The sequence below is a fragment of the Pristiophorus japonicus genome, chromosome 1 (assembly GCF_044704955.1).
Source record: "Pristiophorus japonicus isolate sPriJap1 chromosome 1, sPriJap1.hap1, whole genome shotgun sequence".
Classification (NCBI taxonomy): Eukaryota; Metazoa; Chordata; class Chondrichthyes; family Pristiophoridae; genus Pristiophorus; species Pristiophorus japonicus.
In genome coordinates this window covers 523,624,432-523,649,511 of record NC_091977.1, presented here as the reverse complement: position 1 = coordinate 523,649,511, position 25,080 = coordinate 523,624,432, and the positions used below count along the sequence as shown (strand labels likewise).

Genomic DNA, 25,080 nt, shown 5'->3' with positions numbered 1-25,080 from the left:
CATGCTATTTGCTTTCTTAACCGCCTGCTGTACCTGCATGCCAACCTTCAATGACTGATGTACCATGACATCCAGGTCTCGTTGCACCTCCCCTTTTCCTAATCTGTCACCATTCAGATAATAGTCTGTCTCTCTGTTTTTACCACCAAAGTGGATAACCTCACATTTATCCACATTATACTTCATCTGCCATGCATTTGCCCACTCACCTAACCTATCCAAGTCGCTCTGCAGCCTCACAGCATCCTCCTCGCAGCTCACACTGCCACCCAACTTAGTGTCATCCGCAAATTTGGAGATACTACATTTAATCCCCTCGTCTAAATCATTAATGTACAGTGTAAACAGCTGGGGCCCCAGCACAGAACCTTGCGGTATCCCACTAGTCACTGCCTGCCATTCTGAAAAGTCCCCATTTACTCCTACTCTTTGCTTCCTGTCTGACAACCAGTTCTCAATCCATGTCAGCACACTATCCCCAATCCCATGTGCTTTAACTTTGCACATTAATCTCTTGTATGGGACCTTGTCGAAAGCCTTCTGAAAGTCCAAATATACCACATCAACTGGTTCTCTCTTGTCCACTCTACTGGAAACATCCTCAAAAAATTCCAGAAGATTTGTCAAGCATGATTTCCTTTTCACAAATCCATGCTGACTTGGACCCATCATATTACCTCTTTCCAAATGCACTGCTATGACATCCTTAATAACTGATTCCATCATTTTACCCACTACCGATGTCAGGCTGACCGGTCTTTAATTCCTGTTTTCTCTCCCTCCTTTTTTAAAAAGTGGGGTTACATTGGCTACCCTCCACTCCATAGGAACTGATCCAGTCAATGGAATGTTGGAAAATGACTGTCAATGCATCCACTATTTCCAAGGCCACCTCCTTAAGTACTCTGGGATGCAGTCCATCAGGCCCTGGGGATTTATCGGCCTTCAATCCCATCAATTTCCCCAACACAATTTCCCGACTAATAAGGATTTCCCTCAGTTCCTCCTCCTTACTAGACCCTCCGACCCCTTTTATATCCGGAAGGTTGTTTGTGTCCTCCTCAGTGAATACCGAACCAAAGTACTTGTTCAATTGGTCCGCCATTTCTTTGTTCCCCGTTATGACTTCCCCTGATTCTGACTGCAGGGGACCTACGTTTGTCTTTACTAACCTTTTTCTCTTTACATACCGATAGAAACTTTTGCAATCCGTCTTAATGTTCCCTGCAAGCTTCTTCTCGTACTCCATTTTCCCTGCCCTAATCAAACCCTTTGTCCTCCTCTGCTGAGTTCTAAATTTCTCCCAGTCCCCGGGTTCGCTGCTATTACTGGCCAATTTGTATGCCACTTCCTTGGCTTTAATGCTATCCCTGATTTCCCTTGATAGCCACGGTTGAGCCACCTTCCCTTTTTTATTTTTACGCCAGACAGGAATGTACAATTGTTGTAGTTCATCCATGCGGTCTCTAAATGTCTGCCATTGCCCACCCACAGTCAACCCCTTCAGTATCATTCGCCAATCTATCCTAGCCAATTCACGTCTCATACCTTCAAAGTTACCCTTCTTTAAGTTCTGGACCATGGTCTCTGAATTAACTGTTGCATTCTCCATCCTAATGCAGAATTCCACCATATTATGGTCACGCTTCCCCAAGGGGCCTCGCACAACGAGATTGCTAATTAATCCTCTCTCATTACACAACACCCAGTCTAAGATGGCCTCCCCCCTAGTTGGTTCCTCGACATATTGGTCTAAAAAACCATCCCTTATGCACTCCAGGAAATCCTCCTCCACCGTATTGCTTCCAGTTTGGTTAACCCAATCTATGTGCATATTAAAGTCACCCATTATAACTGCTGCATCTTTATTGCACGCACCCCTAATTTCATGTTTGATGCCCTCCCCAACATCACTACTACTGTTTGGAGGTCTGTACACAACTCCCACTAACGTTTTTTGCCCTTTGGTATTCTGCAGCTCTACCCATATAGATTCCACATCATCCAAGTTAATGTCCTTCCGAACTATTGCCTTAATTTGCTCCTTAACCAGCAATGCTACCCCACCTCCTTTTCCTTTTATTCTATCTTTCCTGAATGTTGAATACCCCTGGATGTTGAGTTCCCAGCCCTGATCATCCTGGAGCCACGTCTCCGTAATCCCAATCACATCATATTTGTTAACATCTATTTGCACAGTTAATTCATCCACCTTATTGCGGATACTCCTTGCATTAAGACACAAAGTCTTCAGGCTTGTTTTTTTAACACAGTTTGTCCTTTTAGAATTTTGCTGTACAGTGGCCCTTTTTGTTCTTTGCCTTGGTTTTCTCTGCCCTCCACTTTTCCTCATCTCCTTTCTGTCTTTTGCTTTTGCCTCCTTTTTGTTTCCCTCTGTCTCCCTGCATTGGTTCCCATCCCCCTGCCATATTAGTTTAAAACCTCCCCAACAGCACTAGCAAACACTCCCCCTAGGACATTGGTTCCGGTCCTGCCCAGGTGCAGACCGTCCGGTTTGTACTGGTCCCACCTCCCCCAGAACCGGTTCCAATGCCCCAGGAATTTGAATCCCTCCCTACTGCACCACTGCTCAAGCCACGTATTCATCTGCGCTATCCTGCGATTCCTACTCTGACTATCACGTGGCACTGGTAGCAATCCCGAGATTACTACTTTTGAGGTCCTACTTTTTAATTTAGCTCCTTAAATTCGTTTCGTAGGACCTCATCCCTTTTTTTTTAAACCTATGTCATTGGTACCAATGTGCACCACGACAACTGGCTGTTCTCCCTCCCTTTTTAGAATGTCCTGCACCCGTTCCGAGACATCCTTGACCCTTGCACCAGGGAGGCAACATACCATCCTGGAGTCTCGGTTGCGGCCGCAGAAACGCCCATCTATTCCCCTCACCATTGAATCCCCAATCACTATTGCTCTCCCACTCTTTTTCCTGCCCTCCTGTGCAGCAGAGCCAGCCATGGTGCCATGAACTTGGCTGCTGCTGCCCTCCCCTGATGAGTCATCCCCCTCAACAGTACCCAAAGCAGTGTACCTGTTTTGCAGGGGGATGACCACATGGGACTCCTGCACTACCTTCCTTGCACTGCTCTTCCTGTTGGTCTTCCATTTCCTATCTGGCTGTGGACCCTTTCCCTGCGGTACGACCAACTCGCTACACGTGATACTCACGTCATTCTCAGCATCGTGGATGCTCCAGAGTGAATCCACCCTCAGCTGCAACTCCGCAACGCGGACCGTCAGGAGCTTGAGGTGGACACACTTCCTGCAGATATAGTCGTCAGGGACACTGGTGTCGTCCCCGAGTTCCCACATGGTACAGGAGGAGCATAACACCCGACCGAGCTCTCCTGCCATGACTTAACCCTTAGATACACTTAAATTGGCAACAACAATGTTAAAAGTTACTCACTGATATAGAAGAGAAAAAAGAAAAACTACTTACCAATCACCAGCCAATCACTTACCCTCTTGGCTGTGACGTCACCTTTTGATTTCTTTCTACTTCTTTTTTGCCTTCTCCCTGTAGCTGCACAAGTACGCCTTTTAAAGGCCTCTCCGCGCACCTCATCGACGCTGCTCCCGACTGCCGCCGACGCTGGGCCCCGGACTCCCTGCTGTGCCTTTTATAGGCCTTTCCGCGCACCTCCTCGACGCTGCTCCCGACGCTGGGCCCCGGACTCCCTGCTGTGCCTTTTATAGGCCTCTCCACGCACCTCCTCGACGCTGCTCCCGACTGCCGCCGACTCTGGGCCCCGGACTCCCTGCTGTGCCTTTTATAGGCCTCTCCACGCACCTCCTCGACGCTGCTCCCGACTGCCGCCGACGCTGGGCCCCGGACTCCCTGCTGTGCCTTTTATAGGCCTCTCCACGCACCTCCTCGACGCTGCTCCCGACGTTGGGCCCCGGATTCCCTGCTGTGCCTTTTATAGGCCTCACCACGCACCTCCTCGACGCTGCTCCCGACTGCCGCCGACCCACAATGGACGTCAAACTCACTGGTCTGTAGTTTCCACTTTTGCTACCCTTTAGGTGTAACTTCCACCTTTCTCCAGTCCCCAGATACCGCACCATTATTCAGTGATTTCTGGAAAGTTTGTGCCAGATTTCCTGCAATTTCCTCCCTCATTTCCAGGGTTTTCCCAAAAAGGCAGGCCAGATGCTTGCAACAAACATTCAAAGGCCGTGCAAATGAAGTGGGAGCGACATCATCACACCCCTCACCTATTTTCCAAGATCTCTGCTTGCTGGAGGTTACAATGGACTGAAGCCTATAATTAGTGGGCCTCAGTCATTGTACCCAGGACCCCTCAGATTGAAGGATCCGGGAGGGGCAGGCTCAAAGTCAGGGACGTTGAAGTCATTTTCCTTTAGGGCTAGCAAGATGGGAATTGGAAATGGGTGTTTTCTGGCCTTTGTTTTTGAACAGCAGTCAGAGACCTGGAAACAACCTTCTTCCCCATTCCACATCTAGGTCCACAGTCCTGCAACTAGCAGGAATGAGCCAAAACAACATCAGGCCCAAGGCAACAGCCTGAATTCAGCAAATACAGGAAGCTTCAGGTCAGGCAAAGTGCACATCATTCACGCTCTGACTGACTTGTGACGAGGTGGGAGGAAACCAGCCCTATAAAGTCGGTTCAATCATCACTACCACCGCATTTGTATAACTGAGTCAATTTCCATTAAATGTCCCCTTACAGAGGTTCTTTGCAATTGCAGTTGCCGTACAGTGTAGTACGATTTTACATCTTCAGACAACAATCTTAAGCTGAAGTCGGTATCTTCAAACGACATTACTTCATCTTCCTTGCTTGGCCAATACTTTTCACACTTCACCTGCAATGCAAAAGATAATATTTACAGTTTCGTTTTTCAGGAAACTAAAAAAAAAAAATCACACAAGCTCACTAAACCAAAAGCTGTAAATAGTTTTATGGTGCAGGTGCATTCATTAAATTGCAGTCAGCTACCACTCTGTTGGTACCCAGTAGGTTACTTGACGGAGTTCCACAGGGGAGGCAGATAGAAAATTTGATAAGAAGACCACCGTTTCATCCCTAAAGGGATCATTTTAATGTCTTCAATATTATCTGTTGCATAATAATATTGTATTGGCATGATAGCTCATCATAAAGTCAAATACAAGTATCAGTTTAATTAGAGGGATTTGCATATTTAAATTTTACTCTCTGTGAGCCAACTTCTTGGTAACTGGAAATGGCACTTTTGCCAATAATAAAGGATCGGCTTCAAAATAATTTGTCAATCTGGATGAGAAACCATATAGCTGATAATACAATCGCCTTAAACCTCAGAATAAGACCCGTAAACTAAAAATGCCTTTTGTAATGGGCTACCTTCACCATGCATTTGAAAAAAGATCTGTGCAATGAACATGGCAAAAATCGCTGGCCAAAACTTTTTATTTAGGGTCAGAAAGAATGGCCGCTTGAGTGAGGTATTTTTGAGTAACCAATTATATTTGACGGCACTGCTAACATAGCCCCCAAAATAGGAAACATTGTCCTATATTCTCCCCCTCAACCATGTGGCACTGTCACCGCAAAACAGGATCCAATAAGCAGAAGAAAGTTTACCAGTGCTCTGTATAGGTCAGCTGCATTGTTCAAGCCGCTTAAAACTTCAGCAGTACCCCGGCACACACTTAGGAGTCCCTAAGCCCAAGCTCTCTGGATTTATTAAGTGGACTGTGTCCTTATGGGACTGTGTCTGTATTGGGCAAACAAAAGTTTTATGGGTATAGATTTGTCAGTGGCTTTCATCAGAGAAGGTTTCCATGCATCAAATATCTGGTTAACCAAAAAAAAAAAATATAGGTCACAATATTTTCCTGACTGTAAGGGGAAGCAGGCATAACGGTCAATACCAGTGCTATTAGCCAATAGAAGATGTACAACATCATGGTCGGTGATGCTTTTCGGGGGAACAGTCATAACTCGACTCGGTGCCTCCTCCAGATGGGGTACATGAGATCAGGAAATTACGTGGCGACTCTGCTTTCAAACACACAGGAAGTCTTGAACACAATACAATGAATCACCAGGCTGTGAAGGCCTTAGAGAAGGTGCAGAAAAGATTTATGAGAATGATTCCAGGGATGAGGGACTTCAGTTGCGTTGACAGACTGGAGAAGCTGGGGTTGTTCTCCTTGGAGCAGAGAAATCATGAGGGGTCTGGACAGAGTAGATAGAGAGAAACTCTTCCCATTTCTGAAGGGTCGAGAACCAGAAGGCACAGATTTAAGGTGATTGGCAGAAGAACCAAAGGCAACACAAGAAAAAACTATTTTTATGCTGCAAGTGGTTAAGATCTGGAATGCACTGCCTGAAAGAGTGGTGGAGGCAAACTCAATTGTATCTTTCAAAAGAGAATTGGATTAAGTGTCTGAAGAAAAAAAATTGTAGGGCTACGGGGAAAGGGCAGATGAGTGGAACTACCCAAGAGTCGGCACAGGAAAGGCCTTCTTCTATGTTGTAACCATTCTGATTCTAATTAGCTTGCTCATTTTAACTAGGGGAGGAGGGCAAGAACCTTAGTTTAACATCAGTAGTGGGGAAAATGCTAGAAGCTATCATTAAGGAAGAAATAGCGGGACATCTAGATAGGAATAGTGCAATCAAGCAGACGCAACATGGATTCATGAAGGGGAAATCATGTTTAACTAACTTACTGGAATTCTTTGAGGATATAACGAGCATGGTGGATAGAGGTGTACCGATGGATGTGGTGTATTTAGATTTCCATAAGGTGCCACACAAAAGGTTACTGCAGAAGATAAAGGTACGCGGAGTCAGAGGAAATGTATTAGCATGGATAGAGAATTGGCTGGCTAACAGAAAGTAGAGAGTCGGGATAAATGGGTCCTTTTCAGGTTGGAAATCGGTGGTTAGTGGTGTGCCACAGGGATCGGTGCTGGGACCACAAGTGTTTACAATATACATAGATGACCTGGAAGAGGGGACAGAGTGCAGTATAACAAAATTTGCAGATGACACTAAGATTAGTGGGAAAGCGGGTTGTGTAGAGGACACAGAGAGGCTGCAGAGAGATTTAGATAGGTTAAGCGAATGGGCCAAGGTTTGGCAGATGGAATACAATGTTGGAAAATGTGACCTTGGGGAAAAAAAACAGTAAAAGGGAGTATTATTTGAATGGGGAGAAATTACAACATGCTGCAGTGCAGAGGGACCTGGGGTCCTTGTGCATGAAACTCTTCTGGATTTTTTTTTAATTTTTCGTTGCCAATCTTTCCAATTCTTTGTCAAATCACAAACGCCAGAGGTCACCTTGCACACATCAAGGATCACTCTGCGCCAATGCTCTTAGCCAAAAGGCCGAGAGCCACTGCACCGTTCCTGGAAGTACTGCAATACCAGGTTCGTGCCATGGAGGTCGATGGGTCAGGCCCCCCACACACCTCCGTGGAGGTGGATGGGTCAAGCCACCCCACCCACCTCCTATTTCTGTGCATGAAACTCTTTTGAGTTTACCTGCGAAAACATAAAACATGTATCCGTGCCACCCGACCTGGATGACACACACAAGACATTTACAAGGCCCTTTTTTGTTTTTTTGGGGTTTTTTTTTTTTGTGGTTTTTTTTTTTTTGGGCACTATAATCAAATTTTTCCTTTTTTCCAGTTCCCCCTATAAAAGGAGAGGGGGACACTAAAAGCACCGGCAATTAAAACAAATTAAACTTAAAAAACGTAAAATCAAATTAAAATTTGGTTGCCGGGCGTGATGATGCACTCCAGTCCCTCCGGTGCCCACCTCTTTTCTGTGCATGAATCCCAAAAAGTTAGTTTGCAGGTGCAGCAGGTAATCAAGGCGGCGAATGGAATGTTGGCCTTCATTGCGAGAGGGATGGAGTACAAAAGCAGGGAGGTCCTGCTGCAACTGTACAGGGTATTGGTGAGGCCGCACCTGGAGTACTGCATGCAGTTTTGGTCACCTTACTTAAGGAAGGATATACTAGCTTTGGAGGGGGTACAGAGACAATTCACTAGGCTGATTCCGGAGATGAGGGGGTTACCTTATGATGATAGATTGAGTAGACTGGGTCTTTACTCGGAGTTCAGAAGGGTGAGGGGCGATCTTATAGAAACATTTAAAATAATGAAAGAGATAGACAAGATAGAGGCAGAGAGGTTGCTTCCACTGGTCGGGGAGACTAGAACTAGAGGGCACAGCCTCAAAATACGGGGGTGCCAATTTAAAACCGAGTTGAGAAGGAATTTCTTCTCCCAGAGGGTTGTGAATCTGTGGAATTCTCTGCCGAAGGAAGCAGTTGAGGCTAGCTCATTGAATGTATTCAAGTCATAGATAGATAGATTTTTAACCAATAAGGGAATTAAGGTTTATGGGGAGCGGGCGGGTAAGTGGAGCTGAGTCCACAGCCAGATCAGCCATGATTTTTTTGAATGGCGGAGCAGGCTCGAGGGGCTAGATGGCCTATTCCTGTTCTTATGTTCTGTTCACAGCTTATTACTTGAAAGGTAATTTGCCATTTCGTGTCAACACTAAATCCAAGTTACTCATTGGATACTTTACTGGAGGCTTAACACCAAATTCACGTGGTTAAAATCAAATATTAAACGTTCTATAATGTTTCACTTACTGATCCCTTTTCAATGATACGATTCAGCATCACAACTGCTCTGCTATTTTGTTCCCACGTCATTTGCCAGAAATGACCACAGGAGTTGGGAAGTGGACCCTGTTTGGAGAAGCACACATATGATAATAGACTGGAATCAATGTCATTAAAAATAGAAAGATGCATGACTGCATGTATAATACAAGGCACTGCCCTTACCTGTGAATCTGAAGTTTCTTCGCACTTCACAATACATGGCAATAAATAATGTGATACCTTATCTGAAAATTATTTTCAGATTTTACTGAACTGCCAAACATCTCAAGGTAAAACTTTCAGGGCTACTCAATGTAGTGTGAAAGCTCACTACTTTTGTCCCTGCAAACTGCCAGTGCTGTAGTAGCTGTTCATGGCCATAGTATATATACAGGCAAAACTCGATTATCCGCACATGGATCCAGCGAGAAACCATTGTAACGGGATTTAAAATTTCAGTCTGGGAAGGCATCGGGCCGCTGACATCGGAGTCATTTCGGCCCGGGAGGGCATTGGGTTTTAACTTTATAATGTTAATCGCTGTAACGGAGAAATCGTTTACCCGGCATAGCCCAACCCCCGAGGGACCCGGATAATTGATTGTCTTTGTCTTTGCCTGTATTGCAAGGAAATGATTTTCTCACTTTCTATTATGCTCCAATTTCTATTTTGGAAGGTTTAGATTTAAGCAGTGAAGAAGCTTTCAGAACTTCGCGTATCAGTATGTTCTGCTCTAATTTTCCTTATACTGTGACTTATGCTGAGAGTACACTGCCACATATAGGAGCGGTGAGAGATCGTGGCGGAGGTGCGACAGATGAAGGTATGGGGCCCAGAAGAGCCGAGGGCCCAGGAGCAGCACGGGCCAGCCCACACTGCGATGTGCGCACTCACTGGGTCCGTGCAGCAGAGCAGGTCTCCAGACGTCTTGGCCGCCTATGATGATGATGATGACATATCAGCAACTCCCACTGCTACTCCAGCAAAATCAGATAACTTAATAGACTATATAACAAACATTATTGGTTTCAAAAAAAATCCATTGACTTGGTATTCAAATTCTTTTTTTTGTCTATGCGAGGGTAACTATTCCCTTTATTGCAGTTTTCCTCGCTCCTTTCTGGTCTTTCAATACCATGGGTCGTGGAGAAGACAACTGACTTCCAGGACTTCACTATGTATATGGAGCAGCCGAAAGACAAGACTCCCCAACTATCATGTGGAGCATCATTTGGTTTCAGCTCATTGTCCCCAACCTACACAGCAGTAACTCATCATATGTAAACCCACTTTTACAATTCAGACACAATCCATATACTTTTCCCCATGCCCCAGCGAAGATTCACAGTCACAGGCAATACCCCATTCCCTTAAACCGAAACATGGTTTTATCGGCAGTCATAGAAACACAGAAAATAGATGCAGCAGTAGGCCATTCGGCCCTTCAAGCCTGCGCCACTATTCAATAAGATCATGGCTGATCATGCAACTTCAGTACCCCATTCCTGCTTTCTCTCCATACTCACTGATCACCTCAGCCGCAAGGGCCACATCTAATTCCCTCTTGAATATATCTAACGAACTGGCCTCAACAACTCTCTGCGGTAGAGAATTCCACAGGTTAACAACTCTTGGTGAAAAAGTTTCTCCTCATCTCGGTCCTATATGGCTTACCCCTTATCCTGAGATTGTGACCCCTGGTTCTGAATTTCCCCAACACCGGGAACATTCTTCCTGCATCTAACCTGTCCAGTCCTGTCATAATTTTATATGTTTCTATGAGATCCCCTCTCATTCTTCTAAATTCCAGTGAGTATAAGCCTAGCCGATAGTCTTTCTTCATGTCAGTCCTGCCATCCCAGGAATTAGTCTGGTGAACCTTCGCTGCACTCCCTCAATAGCAAGCACGGCCTTCCTCAGATTAGGAGACCAAAGACCAAAACTGCACACAGTACTCGAGGTGTGGTCTCACCAAGGTCCTGTACAACTGCATTAAGACCTCCCTGCTCCTATACTCAAATCCTCTCTCGAAGGCCAACATGCCATTTGCTTTCTTTATTCCCTGCTGTACCTGCATGCCAACCTTCAGAGACTAATGTACCATGACACCCAGGTCTTGTTGTATCTCCCCTTTTACTAATCTGTCACCATCCAGATAATAATCTGCCTTTGTGTTTTTGCCACCAAAGTGGATAACCTCACATTTATCCACATTAAACATCATCTGCCATGCATTTGTCCATTCACCTAACCTGTCCAAATCACTCTGCAGCCTCTTAGCATCCTCCTCACAGCTCACACAGCTTAGTGTCATCTGCAAACTTGGAGATATTACATTCAATTCATTCGTCCAAATCATTAATGTATATTGTAAATAGCTGGGGTCCCAGCACTGAACCTTGCGGCACCCACTAGTCATTGCCTGCCATTCTGAAAAGGACCTGTTTATTCCCACTCTGCTTCCTGTCTGCCAATCAGTTCTCTATCCACGTTAATACATTACCCCCAATATCATGTGCCTTAATTTTGCACACTAATCTCTTGTGTGGGACCTTGTCAAAAGCCTTTTGAAAGTCCAAATACACATCCACTGGTTCTCCCTTATCCATTCGACTAGTTACATCCTCAAAAAACTCGATTTGTCAAGCATGATTTCCCTTTCATAAGTCCATGCTGATTTGGACCGATCCAATCACTGCTTTCCAAACGCACTGCTATTATATCTTTAATAATTGATTCCAGCATTTTCCCCGCTACCGATGTCAGGCTAATCGGTCTAGAATTCCGTTTTTTCTCTCCCTCCTTTTTTTTTTTAAAAAGTGCCGTTACATTAGCTACCCTCCAATCCATAGGAACTGATCCAGAGTCCATGGAATTTTGGAAAATGACCACCAATGCATCTACTATTTCTAGGGCCACTTCCTTAAGTACTCTGGGATGCAGACTATCAGCCTTCAGTCCCATCAGCTTCCCTAACACCATTTCCTGACTAATAAGGATTTCCTTCAGTTCCTCCTTCTCACTAGACCCTCTGTCCCTAGTATTTTCTGCAGGTTATTCGTGTCTTCCTTAGTGAAGACAGAACCAAAGTATTTGTTCAATTGGTCTGCCATTTCCTTGTTCTCCATTATGAATTCACCTGATTCTGATTGCAAGGGACCTACATTAGTCTTCACTAATCTTTTTCTCTTCACATATCTATAGAAGCTTTTGCAATCAGTTTATGTTCTCTGCAAGCTTATTTTCCCCCTCCTAATTAAACCCTTAGTCCTCCTCTGCTGAATTCTAAATTTCTCCCTGTCCTCAGGTTTATTGCTTTTTCTGGCCAATTTATAGGCCTCTTCCTTGGATTTAACACTGTCCCTAAATTCCCTCGTTAGCCACGGTTGAGCCACCTTTCCTGTTTTATTTTTACGCCAGACAGGGATGTACAATAGTTGCAATTCATCCATGTGATCATTAAATATCTGCCATTGCTTATCCACCATCAACCCTTTAAGTATCATTCGCCAGTCTATCCTAGCCAATTCACGCCTCATACCATTGAAGTTTCCTTTCTTTAAATTCAGGACCCTAGTCTCTGAATTAACTGTTTCGCTCTCCATCTTAATGAAGAATTCTACCATATTATGGTCAATATTCCCCAAGGGGCCACGCACGACCAGATTGCTAATTAATCGTCACTCGCTACACAAGATCCAGTCTAGGATGGCGAGCTCTCTAGTTGGTTCATCGACATATTGGTCTAGAAAACCATCCCTTATACATTCCAGGAAATCCTCCTCCCCAGTATTGCTACCAGTTTGGTTATCCCAATCATTATGTAGGTTAAAGTCACCCATGATAACTGCTCTACCCTTATTGCATGCTTCCCTAATTTCCTGTTTGATGTCATCCCCAACCTCCCTCCTACTGTTTGGTAGTCTGTACACAACTCCCACTAACGTTTTCTGCCCTTTGGTGTTTCGCAGCTCAATCCATATAGATTCTACATCATCCAAGCTAATGTCCTTCCTTACTACTGCGTTAACCTCCTCTAACGATTAACGCAACCCCACCTCCTTTTCCTTCCTGTCTATCCTTCCTGAATATTGAATAACCCTGGATGTTGAGTTCCCAGCCTTGGTTACCCTGGAGCCATGTCTCCGTTATCCTAATTACATCACACCCGTTGACAGCTATCTGCGCAGTTAATTCGTCCACCTCATCAGTAATCATGGATGAACAATGTGAACAAGGTGAACAATGAACCCTTTTACCAAAAGAGGTACATACTTGAAATAATCGATTATCACTATAAACGCCTGATCTATCCAACTGACCGACAAATACTCTGACAGAACAGGTCCTCTATATTTACTGGAGTGGGGTTTCAGAGCAAAGGGGAATCCATAATTTGGTTTGAATGGACAAACGACCTCCTGAGAGCGGATTGGTCGCCAGCCCCTCATCCCACCTCCGTTAAAATTGATGAGTTCGAGGAGGGTTGGGTTCCTGATTGAAATTTTTTAAACTTTACTTCCCATCCGACCCAAACCCACCGGTTTTTGGGGGTTAAAATTGCCCGCATGTGTCTCAGGCTAAAACTACAAATCGGGTTTATTAGGAAATAAAATCAGCAGAAGCAAGACAAAAATAGCACATAGATAAATCACACTGGTTCTCTAACTCATAAAATCTGTTTTGAAACAATAATATTTCTCAACGCTCTCAGATTACGGAAGTGAAACTTTTATTTTAGACTGGCTTGCTAAGGCTAAGTTTAAGTGTTAAATCAGATATTCGCTGAATGTCAAACTAGCCTCTGCAGCATGAAAGTTGCTTTATTTCATCGGGAAAACTGGTCAGGCAAATATGGTCTGCTTTAAAACCTTATTTGAGACCGACAACTTTCTTTAATTGTGGAAGATAACCATTTAATCTTCTTTTGCCCTGGCGTAAATTTATTTTGAAATCCTAACGGGCACTGGTTTCACTGATAAAAGATTTGCACCTGTGAATCAAAGCAACTTGGATCGAGGCAGGAAGCTTTCCCGCTACTAGTGATTTCAACAGGTTCTGAAGTTTGAAGTGTAAACTTTAGATTACACATTTTATAGCACTCCTCCCAAGCGGGGAAAAAGTTTAGAAATTTACTATAGGGAGGGGAAAAAAACTTGTCGAGACTGTACTGTGCATCTTTTACATTTTTCTTGCAATTTTACTGAAATACTGAAAGTTTAGATTCCCCCACTCCATAAACTGGTCAGCTACCATAACATTTATATCCAATTTGTCAAACCCATATCCCACCATTCTATGTGACCATATATCACAGTTCCAAATTTTTTTTTTTTTTTTAAATGGAGTGGAACAAAACGTAATCATAGCAAAAATTCTTGGGGCTATAAATTTGTTGGCTTGGCACTAAGAGGCCGCTAAGCACCTACCGCCAATGGCCCACCACCTAAGCGCTGCGCTACGACAGCCTGCCGCAAACTTCACTGGTGGTTTAGCGGCGGCACTGTCATTTTGCGCTGCACACTCTAGCGCCACCCATATGGTGATGTCCAGCGTGTACACGCCCCCTTTGCGACGCATTTCCGAAATTGACAGCTTTTGCCTGCTGTCGTGTCTGGCACTACTCCAGACAGGGGGAAGCAGACTGTACAAAGAGGATCCTGGGGCGACATCGCAGGGAATGAAGGTGCAAGTGTTGAGTGTCAATTTTTTTTTTAATAAAACAATTACTGAACTCTCTTACTTGTGGAAGGCCGTTGGTAGCCTCCATTCCATTTTTTTTTTTTTTTTGCAGGTTTCCGATGGTCCACCTCACCTCTTTAGGCACTAGGATGCCGGTATCCTAGTACTTCAACATCAGTATCTCTCCCGTGCTTCCACCCCGTTAGCTCCCTAGAGGAGTGTGGAACGCTTCAGTTAGCACTTCTTGGGACGCTAAAAATGAATATCCTGGTTAGAGGCAGAAAACATCTCCCGGCGTTAAAGCTGGTGACCAGGCTGTATCACCGCTTCAAACCAGGCTATACTGAATTTTTAGCCCGTGGAAGTTTTAACAAGCCATTAAAAATTAATTGCAAGTCATGTGGTGGTTTGCATCAGGAAGAGATTAATTTTGACAATCCAGTTTGTCAGGGCCATTGTTTTGGAAAGCTGCTGTATCAGGTGACTTAAAATATTTTGAAAGTAAAAAATACAAGCAAGCATTTAAGATTTCCCTGCTCTCCTTCAGCACAGCGCTAAAATCCTCTGCAAGATTATACCGCCATCAGAGTGTGAAAAGTTACCAGAGGGCAAGCATATCAAAATACACAGTCATATTTCTACATTGCGACATCCCTTTTTGTTTATTTAATCACAAGATTGTCCAGTAAATCAGATAGACTGTGAAGAAAGGCAGCATGCAAGTTTCAGTATGCTGGTTCCCTCTCCACGGATGCTGCCTCACCTACCGAGTGTTTCCAACATTTCTTGTTTTAGGCTCGATTGCATAGAAGAGGGCCAAATGCAATTGGTTAAGTAGCTCATTGGCCTCTTAAACTGAGGTCAAATCTCAGTCTTGCCGAGGTTTGAATTGAAGCTGCTCCCTTCTCCAGACAGCAAGTTTGTTCTGCCTCAACACAACTATCTGCGCTAAGCCACTGCCCACACTGCTGAAGCACGTGGACAGGTCTGCGGGGTCAATCATTTCACCCTACCAAACAAGACAAATTGAAGGAGTAGGAATAGGAAAAAAAAAGGAAGCGAAAAGTAGTAATTTTTTATACTATTTAACATTACAAGCTTGAAAAATTCTAAACAAAATTGTAAAATACCAAAATCTAGAGATTTTAATAAGTTCTAACAAAACTATGGAATTTTATTTGGCAGCAATGTGCACCTGTGTTTTTATCTCTTCCATCTCTTGTTGTAGTACAGTACAATTGGTACTGGTAGCCTTTTGGTATCTCATCGAAGTGGCTGTTTACTGTGTGCAAACTTGATGATCAGAGTAAAGTCATTTGATGACAGAGACCATCATAGCCTATCTCAATCTGGTCTTCACTCAAGGTTCACCCACGCACACATTCCAGTAGGGGGCACAGGATATTAACTAAGAGTGGAAAACCGTCTCCGAGATTTCCTTTCCCTATTCCAGCAGCACACTGAGGCCAACTGTAAGTCTTTAAACGGCTCTGTGGCTGAGATCAGCTAACTCTGCTTCCAGCAAATCTGGGGTTTTCTGCTCGGAGACTTGGTACTGGACAGTGACTTCATCTGTTATACTATCGGGGAGTACGTGTCTTTGATACACACACACACACACACACACACACACACACACACACACACACACACACACACACACACACGAAACAGCTGAGGCAAAGTTTACAGCATATTGCCTTCTGCCAAATCACCAAGTATAAAGACCGTATCCTAGGAGCCCACCTCAGTTCTTTTGAAAAGGAGGCAGCAGCAAAGAGACATTCCAAATTTCTTCACATCAGAGGGCACAGGTTTAGTAAACTTGAATATGATAGTTGAACCATATCCACAGAATGAGAGACAATAACAGTTGCAATTTTTCCTCAGCCTGTGTATTCTGCTTCATGTATTCAGGTTCCAAGTGGAAAATGATGCTTGAAAAACAGAAAAGCAAACCAGCAGATACTAAACATAACTTCATTTCAAGGCCATCTTTCCAATTTTATTTAGTAAGCTAGGTTTCTGACAGAGAAACCCATCACCAAGCTATTGAGAAATTCACAAAGTGAAGCCTTTTTGTGTGCAAGATATGAAGTACTCCATCTCTCCCTCCCACCTCACCCCAAAGACAAGTCCACAGACTTAACATTTTGTTGCTACATGAAACAAACCTCTACCTAGATGTTCTTAATTCTATAAACTTAGAATGCTACGCTCTGTGGCTATCAACAAAATGATAAACTTGGAAAAAATGTATTAAAACACATTTCTGCCATTTAAATTTCCCCAAATAAGTGGAACTCCAAAACAATTTTAACATGGGTTTTGTTTTGGCCTTTTGTTTTGACAGATATCTGTCAAAATAAATGAAAACATGAAGCGTACTAGTCCCATATTGGCTATGGAGGGAGTGCAGCACAGATTGACCAGAATGATACTCGAAATTCGAGGGTTAAATTAAGAGGAGAGGTTACACACATTATGGTTGCATTTCCTAAAATTTAAAAGATTACGGGTGATCTGATCGAAGTTTTCAGGATATTAAGGGGAACAGATAGGGAGAAACTATTCCCACTGGTTGGGGAGTCTCGGACTAGGGGGCACAGTCTAAAAATTAGAGCCAGACCTTTCAGGAGTGACATTAGGAAACACAAAGGGTGGTGGAAGTTTGGAACTCTCTTCTACAAACGGCAATTGACGCTGATCAATATTTAATTGTAAATCGGAGATTGATAGCTTTCTGTTAATCAAAGGTATTAAGGAAAATGGACCAAAGGCAGACATATGGAGTTAGGTCATAAGAAATAGGAGCAGGAGTAGGCCATTTGGCTCCTCGAGCCTGCTCCGCCATTCAATAAGATCATGGCCTCAACTCCACTTTCCCGCCCACTCCTCATAACCCTTCACTCCCTTATCATTCAAAAATCTGTCCATCTCCACCTTAAATATATTCAAAGATCCAGCCTCCACAGCTCATTGGGGGTCAAGAATTCCATAGATTCACAACCCTCAGAAGAAATTCCTCCTCATTTCTGTTTTGAATGAGCAACCCCTTATTCTGGATCTCACCCTCCCCCCACCCCACCATGAGGGGAAACATCCTCTCTGCATCTACCTGTCGAGCCCCCTCAGAATCTTATGTTTCAAAAGATCGCCTCTCATTCTTCTAAACTCCAATGAGTATAGGCCCAACCTGCTCAACCTTTCTTCACATGACAATCCCTTGATCTCAGGAATCAACCTCGTGAACCTTCTCTGAACTGCCTCCGATGCAAGTGTGTCCTTCCTTAAATAAGACTAAAACTGTACGCAACATTCCAGGTGTGGTCTTACCATCACCCTGGACAGTTGGAGCAGGACTTCACTACTTTTATACTCCATCCCCCTTGCAATAAAGGCTAACATTCCATTTGCCTTCCTGATTACTTGCTGTACTTGCATGCTCACTTTTTGCGTTTCATGTACAAGAATCCCCAGATCCCTCTGTACTGCAGCATTTTGTAATTGCTCCTTATTTAAATAATATATTTTTTTTCCAACATAAGTGGATAACTTCACATTTTCCCCACATTATAATCTATCTGCAAAATTTTGCCCACTCAGTAGTGGGCTCAATTTTCCCCAAAGCAATTTTTTGGCGTACTTGAGTTACGTCCGATTTTTTAGGGCCTAAGTACGCCAAAAAAAAGATTCTAAGTTTCCCCGTTAGATTTGTTCATTTTGGCGTGACGTAACCCGACCTTTAGTTTTGGGGATGGAGCCTTGATCGGCACCAAAAGGATCGGGCTGCCATGGTAACCAGAGACACAATGCGAGCTGAAGCATACAGCCAGCTCCCAACACATTAAAAGAAGTGTGTGGTGTGGGTGTACCGGGGACCAAGAATGGGACCCGACAGCCTTCCGGTGTGTGTGAACTGGGGATTTGGAGGTAAGTTGCTGCTATGTTTTTTCAATTCTTTTAGTGTGTCCTCCTAACTCGAGGGAAGGTTTTTTAGCAGAGGTCACATACACTGGCCAAAGCAGAACTGGAGTAACTCTCAGCTGGCCAAACTTCCCTAATTAGCATAGGTGGCTGGTCACACCCACTTTGCTGGGAAAAAAAAAACTGACCTAAAAAAAAAAATCAGAACTGACTTACACTGGTGCAAATTGATTTGAAAAACCAGTTTCCCCACTTAGGCCAAAAAGAGCAGCCTGCTCCAAAAAACAGCACAAATCACTGGGGAAAATTGAGCCCACTGAGCCTAACTATATATCCCTTTGCAAATCAGCCATGATCTCACTGAATGGTGGAGCAGCCTCGAGGGGTTCAATGGCATACTCCTGTTCCTATGTTCCCATTTGTCAAAATAAGGGCAAGCAATCAGTTTCAAAATAAGGTTAGATCACGAGAAATTAAGTCGATATAAAATAGTTTCTGCGATACAAGATTAAAATCCCAATCAGTACCATTTACCAGTTTAATTTTCAAATCACTCTTTTTCCATGAACTGAGCATCGGATGCTCACCAACTGATAGCAGACAGCCTACAATAACAGCCACGTGAAACCCTAGCAACAGCCCTCAATTGCATAACTTATATAACTAAACAAGTATAACTGCAGAAATATACAAAGCCAGCACCCGTAAGCAGTTTCCACTGAGCACTTAAGAACATAACAAATAGGAGCAGGAGTAGACCATACAGCCCTTAAAGCCTGCTCCAACATTAAAGATCATGGCTGATCTTCTGCCTTAACTCCACTTTCCCGCACTATCCACAAATCCCTCGATTCCCTTAGTATCCAAAAATCTATCACAAGAATCTCTGCTTTGAATATATTCAACGACTGAACCTTCACAGCCCTCTGAGGTAGAGAATTCCTAAGATTCACAACCCTCTCAGTGAAAACATTTCTCATCTCAGCCATAAATGCCGAGCCCTTATCTGTGACCCCTGGTTCTAGACTCCCTAGCCTGGGAAACAACCTCCCAGCATTTACTGGGTCAAGTCTCTTATGTTTCTAGGGAATATAGGCCTAGTCTACACAATCTCTCCTCAAAAGGTTAACTCCCTCATCTCGGGAATCAGTCTAGTCGAGTGAACCTTCCTTGCACTCCCTCTAAGGCAAGTATATCCTTCCTTAGGTATGGAGACCAAAACGGTACTCCAGGTATAGTCTCACCAAGGCCCAACATAATCACAGTAAGACGTCTTTACTCTTGTATTCCAATCCCTTTGTACTAAAGGCTAAGATACCATTAACTTTATAATTGCTTGCTGTACCTGCATGTTAACTTTCTGTGGTTGGTGTACATAGAAAATAGGTGCAGGAGTAGGCCATTCGACCCTTCGAGCCTGCACCACTATTCAATATGCTCATGGCGGATCATGCAACTTCAATACCCCATTCCTGCTTTCTCTCCAAACCCTTTGATCCCTTTAGCCGTTAGGGCCACATCTAACTCTCTTTTGAATATATCCAATGAACTGGACTCAACAACTTTCTGTGGTAGAGAATTCCACAGGTTCACAATTCTGAGTGAAAAAGTTTCTCCTCATCTCAGTCCTATATGGCTTATCCATTATCCTTAGACTGTGAACCCTGGTTCTGAACTTCCCCAACATTGGGAACATTCTTCCTGCATCTAACCTGTCCAATCCAGTCAGAATTTTATATGTTTCTATGACATCGTCTCTCATTCTTCTAAATTCCAGTCAATATAAGCCTAGTCGATCCAGTCTTTCTTCATATGTCAGTCCTGCCATTCCGAGAATCAGTCTGGTGAACCTTCGCTGGACTCCCTCAATATCAAGAATGACCTTCCGCAGATTAAGAGACCAAAACTGCACAAAATATTCAAGGTGTGGCCTCACCAAGGCCCTGTACAACTGCAGTAACACCTTCCTGCTCCTATACTCAAATCCTCTTGATGTGAAAGCCAACATGCCATTTGCCTTCACCACCTGCTGTACCTACATGCCAACTTTCAATGACTGGTGTATCATGACACCCAGGTCTCGTTGCACCTCCCCTTTTCCTAATCTGTCACCATTCAGATAGTATTCTGCCTTCGTGTTTTTGCCACCAAAGTGGATAATCTCACATCCATCGACATTATACTGCATCTGCCATGCGTTTGCCCACTCACCGAACCGGTCCAAGTCACCCTGCAGCCTCTTAGCATCCTCCTCACAGCTCACACTGCCACCCAGCTTAGTGTCATCTGCAAACTTGGAGATATTACGTTCAATTCCTTCATCTAAATCATTAATATATATTGTAAATAGCTGGGGTCCCAGCACTGAACCTTGCGGTACCCCCACTAGTCGCTGCCTGCCATTCTGAAAAGGACCCGTTTATTCCGTGTCTCTGCTTCCTGTCTGCAAACCAGTTCTCTATTCACGCCAATACATTATCCCCAATACCATGTGCTTCAATTTTCCACACTAATCTCTTGTGTGGGACCTTGTCAAAAGCCTTTTGAAAGTCCAATACACCACATCCACTGGTTCTCCCTTGTCCACTCAACGAGTTACATCCTCAAAATATTCTAGAAGATTTGTCAAGCATGATTTCCCTTTCATAAATTTATGCTGACTTGGACCGATCCTATCACGGCTTTCCAAATGCGCTGCTATTACATCTTTAATAATTGATTCGAACATTTTCCCCACTACCGATGTCAGGCTGACCGGTCTATGGGCCCAAGTTTCGAGCCGCACCTAGAACGGCGCAGTCCCGACCTGGACGCCCGTTTTTCGTGCCACAAAGTGCGCCTAAAAAAACCCTCCGCATTCTCCACCTCCCTGCAGGTCCTCTGGCCCTCGGCGCAGCGCAGCAGGAGCTGTAGGGGGCGGAGCCAGGTCCCTGCGCTGAAAACAGTGCCGGGGCCTCTGCACATGCGCGCTACAGTGGGCTCGCAAGTGCAGTAGCTCCAGGCGCCCGAAACTGTGTGGGAGGGGCCCGAAGCACGCAGCCCCTAGCCCTGGCCGAATGGCCTCACTGGGGCTGCGTGAATAAGGCTCCTCCCACGGCCAGCTCCTGCTTCTTCCCGACCCGACTCCCGCTCCCCCCCCCCCCCCGGACCGGACCCGACACCCGCCCCCCTGCCCGGACCGGACCCGACAAGCCCCCGCCCCCACCCGCGGACCGGACCAGACCAGACACCCGCTACCCCTCACCCTGCCTCCGGACTGGATCCGACCCGACCTCCCTCCCCCCGACCTGACCTCCCTCTCCCTCCCTCCCTCCCTCCCTCCCTCCCTCCGACCCAAACCGAACCGACCTCCCTCCCACCACCCCCCCGACCCGACGCCACCTACCTGTAAATCTGGTGCTGGGGACGAGTCCTGCCCGAAGTCTCGGGCCCGGCCCGTTCAGCCTCCCTCCCCCTTCTCTTTCCCCCCCACCCCCCCCAATCTCCTTCAGACTAGGGTCCTGAACTTAAAGAAAGGTAACTTCGATGATATGAGATGTGAATTGGCTAGAATAGACTGGCGAATGATACTTAAAGGGTTGACGGTGGATAGGCAATAGCAGACATTTAAAGATCACATGGATGAACTTCAACAATTGTACATCCCTGTCTGGTGTAAAATAAATCGGAAAAGGTGGCTGAACCATGGCTAACAAGGGAAATTAGGGATAGTGTTAAATCCAAAGAAGAGGCATATAAATTGGCCAGAAAAAGCAGCAAACCTGAGGACTGGGAGAAATTTAGAATTCAGTAGAGGAGGACAAAGGGTTTAATTAGGAGGGGCAAAATTGAGCATGAGAGTAAGCTTGCAGGGAACATAAAAACTAACTGCAAAAGCTTCTATAGATACATGAAGAGAAAAAGATTAGTGAAGACAAATGTAGGTTCCTTGCAGTCAGAATCAGGTGAATTTATAATGGGGAACAAAGAAATGGCAGACCAATTGAACAAATAGTTTGGGTTCTGTCTTCACGAAGGAAGACACAAATAACCTTCCGGAAATACTAGGGGACCGAGGATCTAGAGGGAAGGAGGAACTGAAGGAAATCCTTATTAGACGGGAAATTGTGTTAAGGAAATTGATGGGATTGAAGGCCGATAAATCCCCGGGCCTGATAGTCTGCATTTCTAGGAAGTGGCCCTAGAAATAGTGGATGCATTGGTGATCATTTTCCAACAGTCTACTGACTCTGGATCAGTTCTTATGGACTGGAGGGTAGCTCATGTAACACCACTTTTTAAAAAGAGGAGGGAGAGAAAATGGGGAATTATAGACCTGTTAGCCTGACATCAGTAGTGGGGAAAATGTTGGAATCAATTATTAAAGATGTAATAGCAGCGCATTTGGAAAGCAGTGACAGGATCTGTCCAAGTCAGCATAGATTTATGAAAGGGAAATCATGCTGGACAAATCTTGTAGAATTTTTGGAGAATGTAACTAGTAGAATGGACAAGGGAGAACCAGTGGTGTATTTGGACTTTCAAAAGGCTTTTGACAAGGTCCCACACAAGAGATTGGTGTGCAAAATTAAAGCACATGGCATTGGGGTTAATGTACTGACTTGGATAGAGAACTGGGTGGCAGACAGGGAGCAGAGAGTCAGGATAAATGGGTCCTTTTTGGAATGGCAGGCAGCGACTAGTGGGGTGCAGCAGGGCTCAGTGCTGGGACGCCAGCTATTTACAATATACATCAATGATTTAGATGAAGGAATTGAGTGTAATATCTCCAAGTTTGCAGATGGCACTAAGCTGGGTGGCGTTTGTGAGCTGTGAGGAGGATGCTAAGAGGCTGCAGGGTGACTTGGACCGGTTAGGTGAGTGGGCAAATGCATGGCAGATGCAGTATAATGTGGATAAATGTGAGGTTATCCACTTTGGTGGCAAAAACACGAAGGATTATTATCTGAATGGCGGCAGATTAGGAAAAGGGGAGGTGCAACGAGTTCTGGGAGTCATGGTATATCAATCATTGAAAGTTGGCATGCAGGTACAGCAGGCGGTGAAGGTGGCAAATGGTGGCCTTCATAGCTAGGGGATTTGAGTAAAGGAGCATGGAGGTCTTATTGCAGTTGTACAGGGCCTTGGTGAGGCCACACCTGGAATAATGTGTTCAGTTTTGGTCTCTTAATCTGAGGAAGGACGTACTTGCTATTGAGGGAGTGCAGCGAAGGTTCACTAGACTGATTCCCGGGATGGCAGGACTGACATATGAGGAGAGACTGGATCGACTAGGCTTATATTCACTGGAGTTCAGAAGAATGAGAGGGGATCTCATAGAAACTTTTAAAATTCTGATGGGTTTAGACAGGTTAGATGCAGGAAGAATGTTCCCAATGTTGGGGAAGTCCAGAACCAGGGGTCACAGTCTAAGGATAAGGGGTAAGCTATTTAGGACCGAGATGAGGAGAAACTTCTTCACCCAGAGAGTGGTGAACATGTGGAATTCTCTACCACAGAAAATTGTTGAGGCCAGTTCATTAGATGTATTCAAAAGGGAGTTAGATGTGGCCCTTACAACTAAAGGGATCAAAGGGCATGGAGAGAAAGCAGGAATGGGGTACTGAAGTTGCATGATCAGCCATGATCATATTGAATGGTGGTGCAGGCTCAAGGGGCCAATTGGCCTGCTCCTGCACCTATTTTTTTTGTTTCTATGTGTGTGACATGGAGGGGAACGTGGAGATGGTGGTGTTCCCATTCTCCTGCTGCCCTTGTCCTTCTAGGTTGTATAGGTCGCAGGTTTGAGGTGCTGCCGTAGAAGCCTTGGCGAGTTCTTGCAGTGCATCTTCTAGATGGTACACACTGCAGCCACAGTATGGTGATAGAGAGTGAATGTTTAAGATTTATGGAAAAAACTATGGCAAATGGATTTTAATGTAGGCAATGAGGTCATCCACTTTGGACCAAAAAATAATATTTTCTAAATGGTGAAAGGCTAAAAAAGTGGAGGTCCAAAGAGGCTTGGGGTCCAGGTACATAGATCATTAAAATGTCATGAACAGGTACAGAAAATAATCAAAAAGGCAAATGGGATGCTGGCCTTTATATCTAGAGGACTAGAATACAAAGGCCTAGAAGTTATGCTGCAGCTATACAAAACCCTGGTTATACCACACCTGGAGTACTGTGAGCAGTTCTAAGCACCACACCTTAGGAAGGATATACTGGCCTTGGAGGGAGTACAGCATAGGTTTACCAGAATGATACCCAGACTTCAAGGGTTGCAATATCAATTGTTGATTTTAAAATCAGAGATTGATAGCTTTCTGTTAACCAAAAGGTATTAAAGGATATGTGCCAAAGGGATATGGATTCAAGTCGTAGATCTCATTGAATGGTGGAGCAGGCTCGTGTGGCTGAATGGCCTACTCCGGTTTTAATGTTCCTAACTTGACAAGCAACATAGGCCTCAATCAAGCAACTGCGAACACCAAAAATAAACAAGTTTCAGGAGCGGCGATCTTGTAAAGTTTGAAACTAGCTGAAAAATTAATCTGACCTACTCATACATAAACACTTTCTCCTTGTGCCAACAGAGGAAAAATAACTGTGGCACCCTCCCAAAACAAGGCTGATGTATAGACACCTGCCAATTGCAAATGATGACCATCAGCCTGTATCTCCATGTGCAGTACGAGCTAGGGCCCTATTTTCACCACGATTGTGCGCCATTATTTGGCGTTAAATACTCACTTTCCAACTTTCGCCAACGCTTGGACGCCAGTACCAACCATGTGCGCTAGTTTAAAAAAT

At 44.6% G+C, this 25,080-nt stretch overlaps 1 protein-coding gene across 4 annotated transcripts in view; it reads right to left on the bottom strand.

Annotated features, from left to right (window-relative positions):
* The window catches only part of ptpn2b (protein tyrosine phosphatase non-receptor type 2b), a 112,044-nt gene that overhangs the window by 37,200 nt on the left and 49,764 nt on the right, over nt 1-25,080 (bottom strand). For 3 of the 4 annotated variants that reach the window (XM_070896540.1, XM_070896539.1, XM_070896542.1), the window contains 2 exons: nt 8,662-8,760; nt 4,720-4,857 (listed from right to left, as the gene is read on the bottom strand). The exons of the other annotated variant lie outside the window; for it this stretch is intronic. In XM_070896540.1, coding sequence (XP_070752641.1) covers nt 4,720-4,857; nt 8,662-8,760 — 237 coding nt within the window. The remainder of the gene's footprint in view (nt 1-4,719; nt 4,858-8,661; nt 8,761-25,080) is intronic. 4 annotated transcript variants of the gene reach the window in all.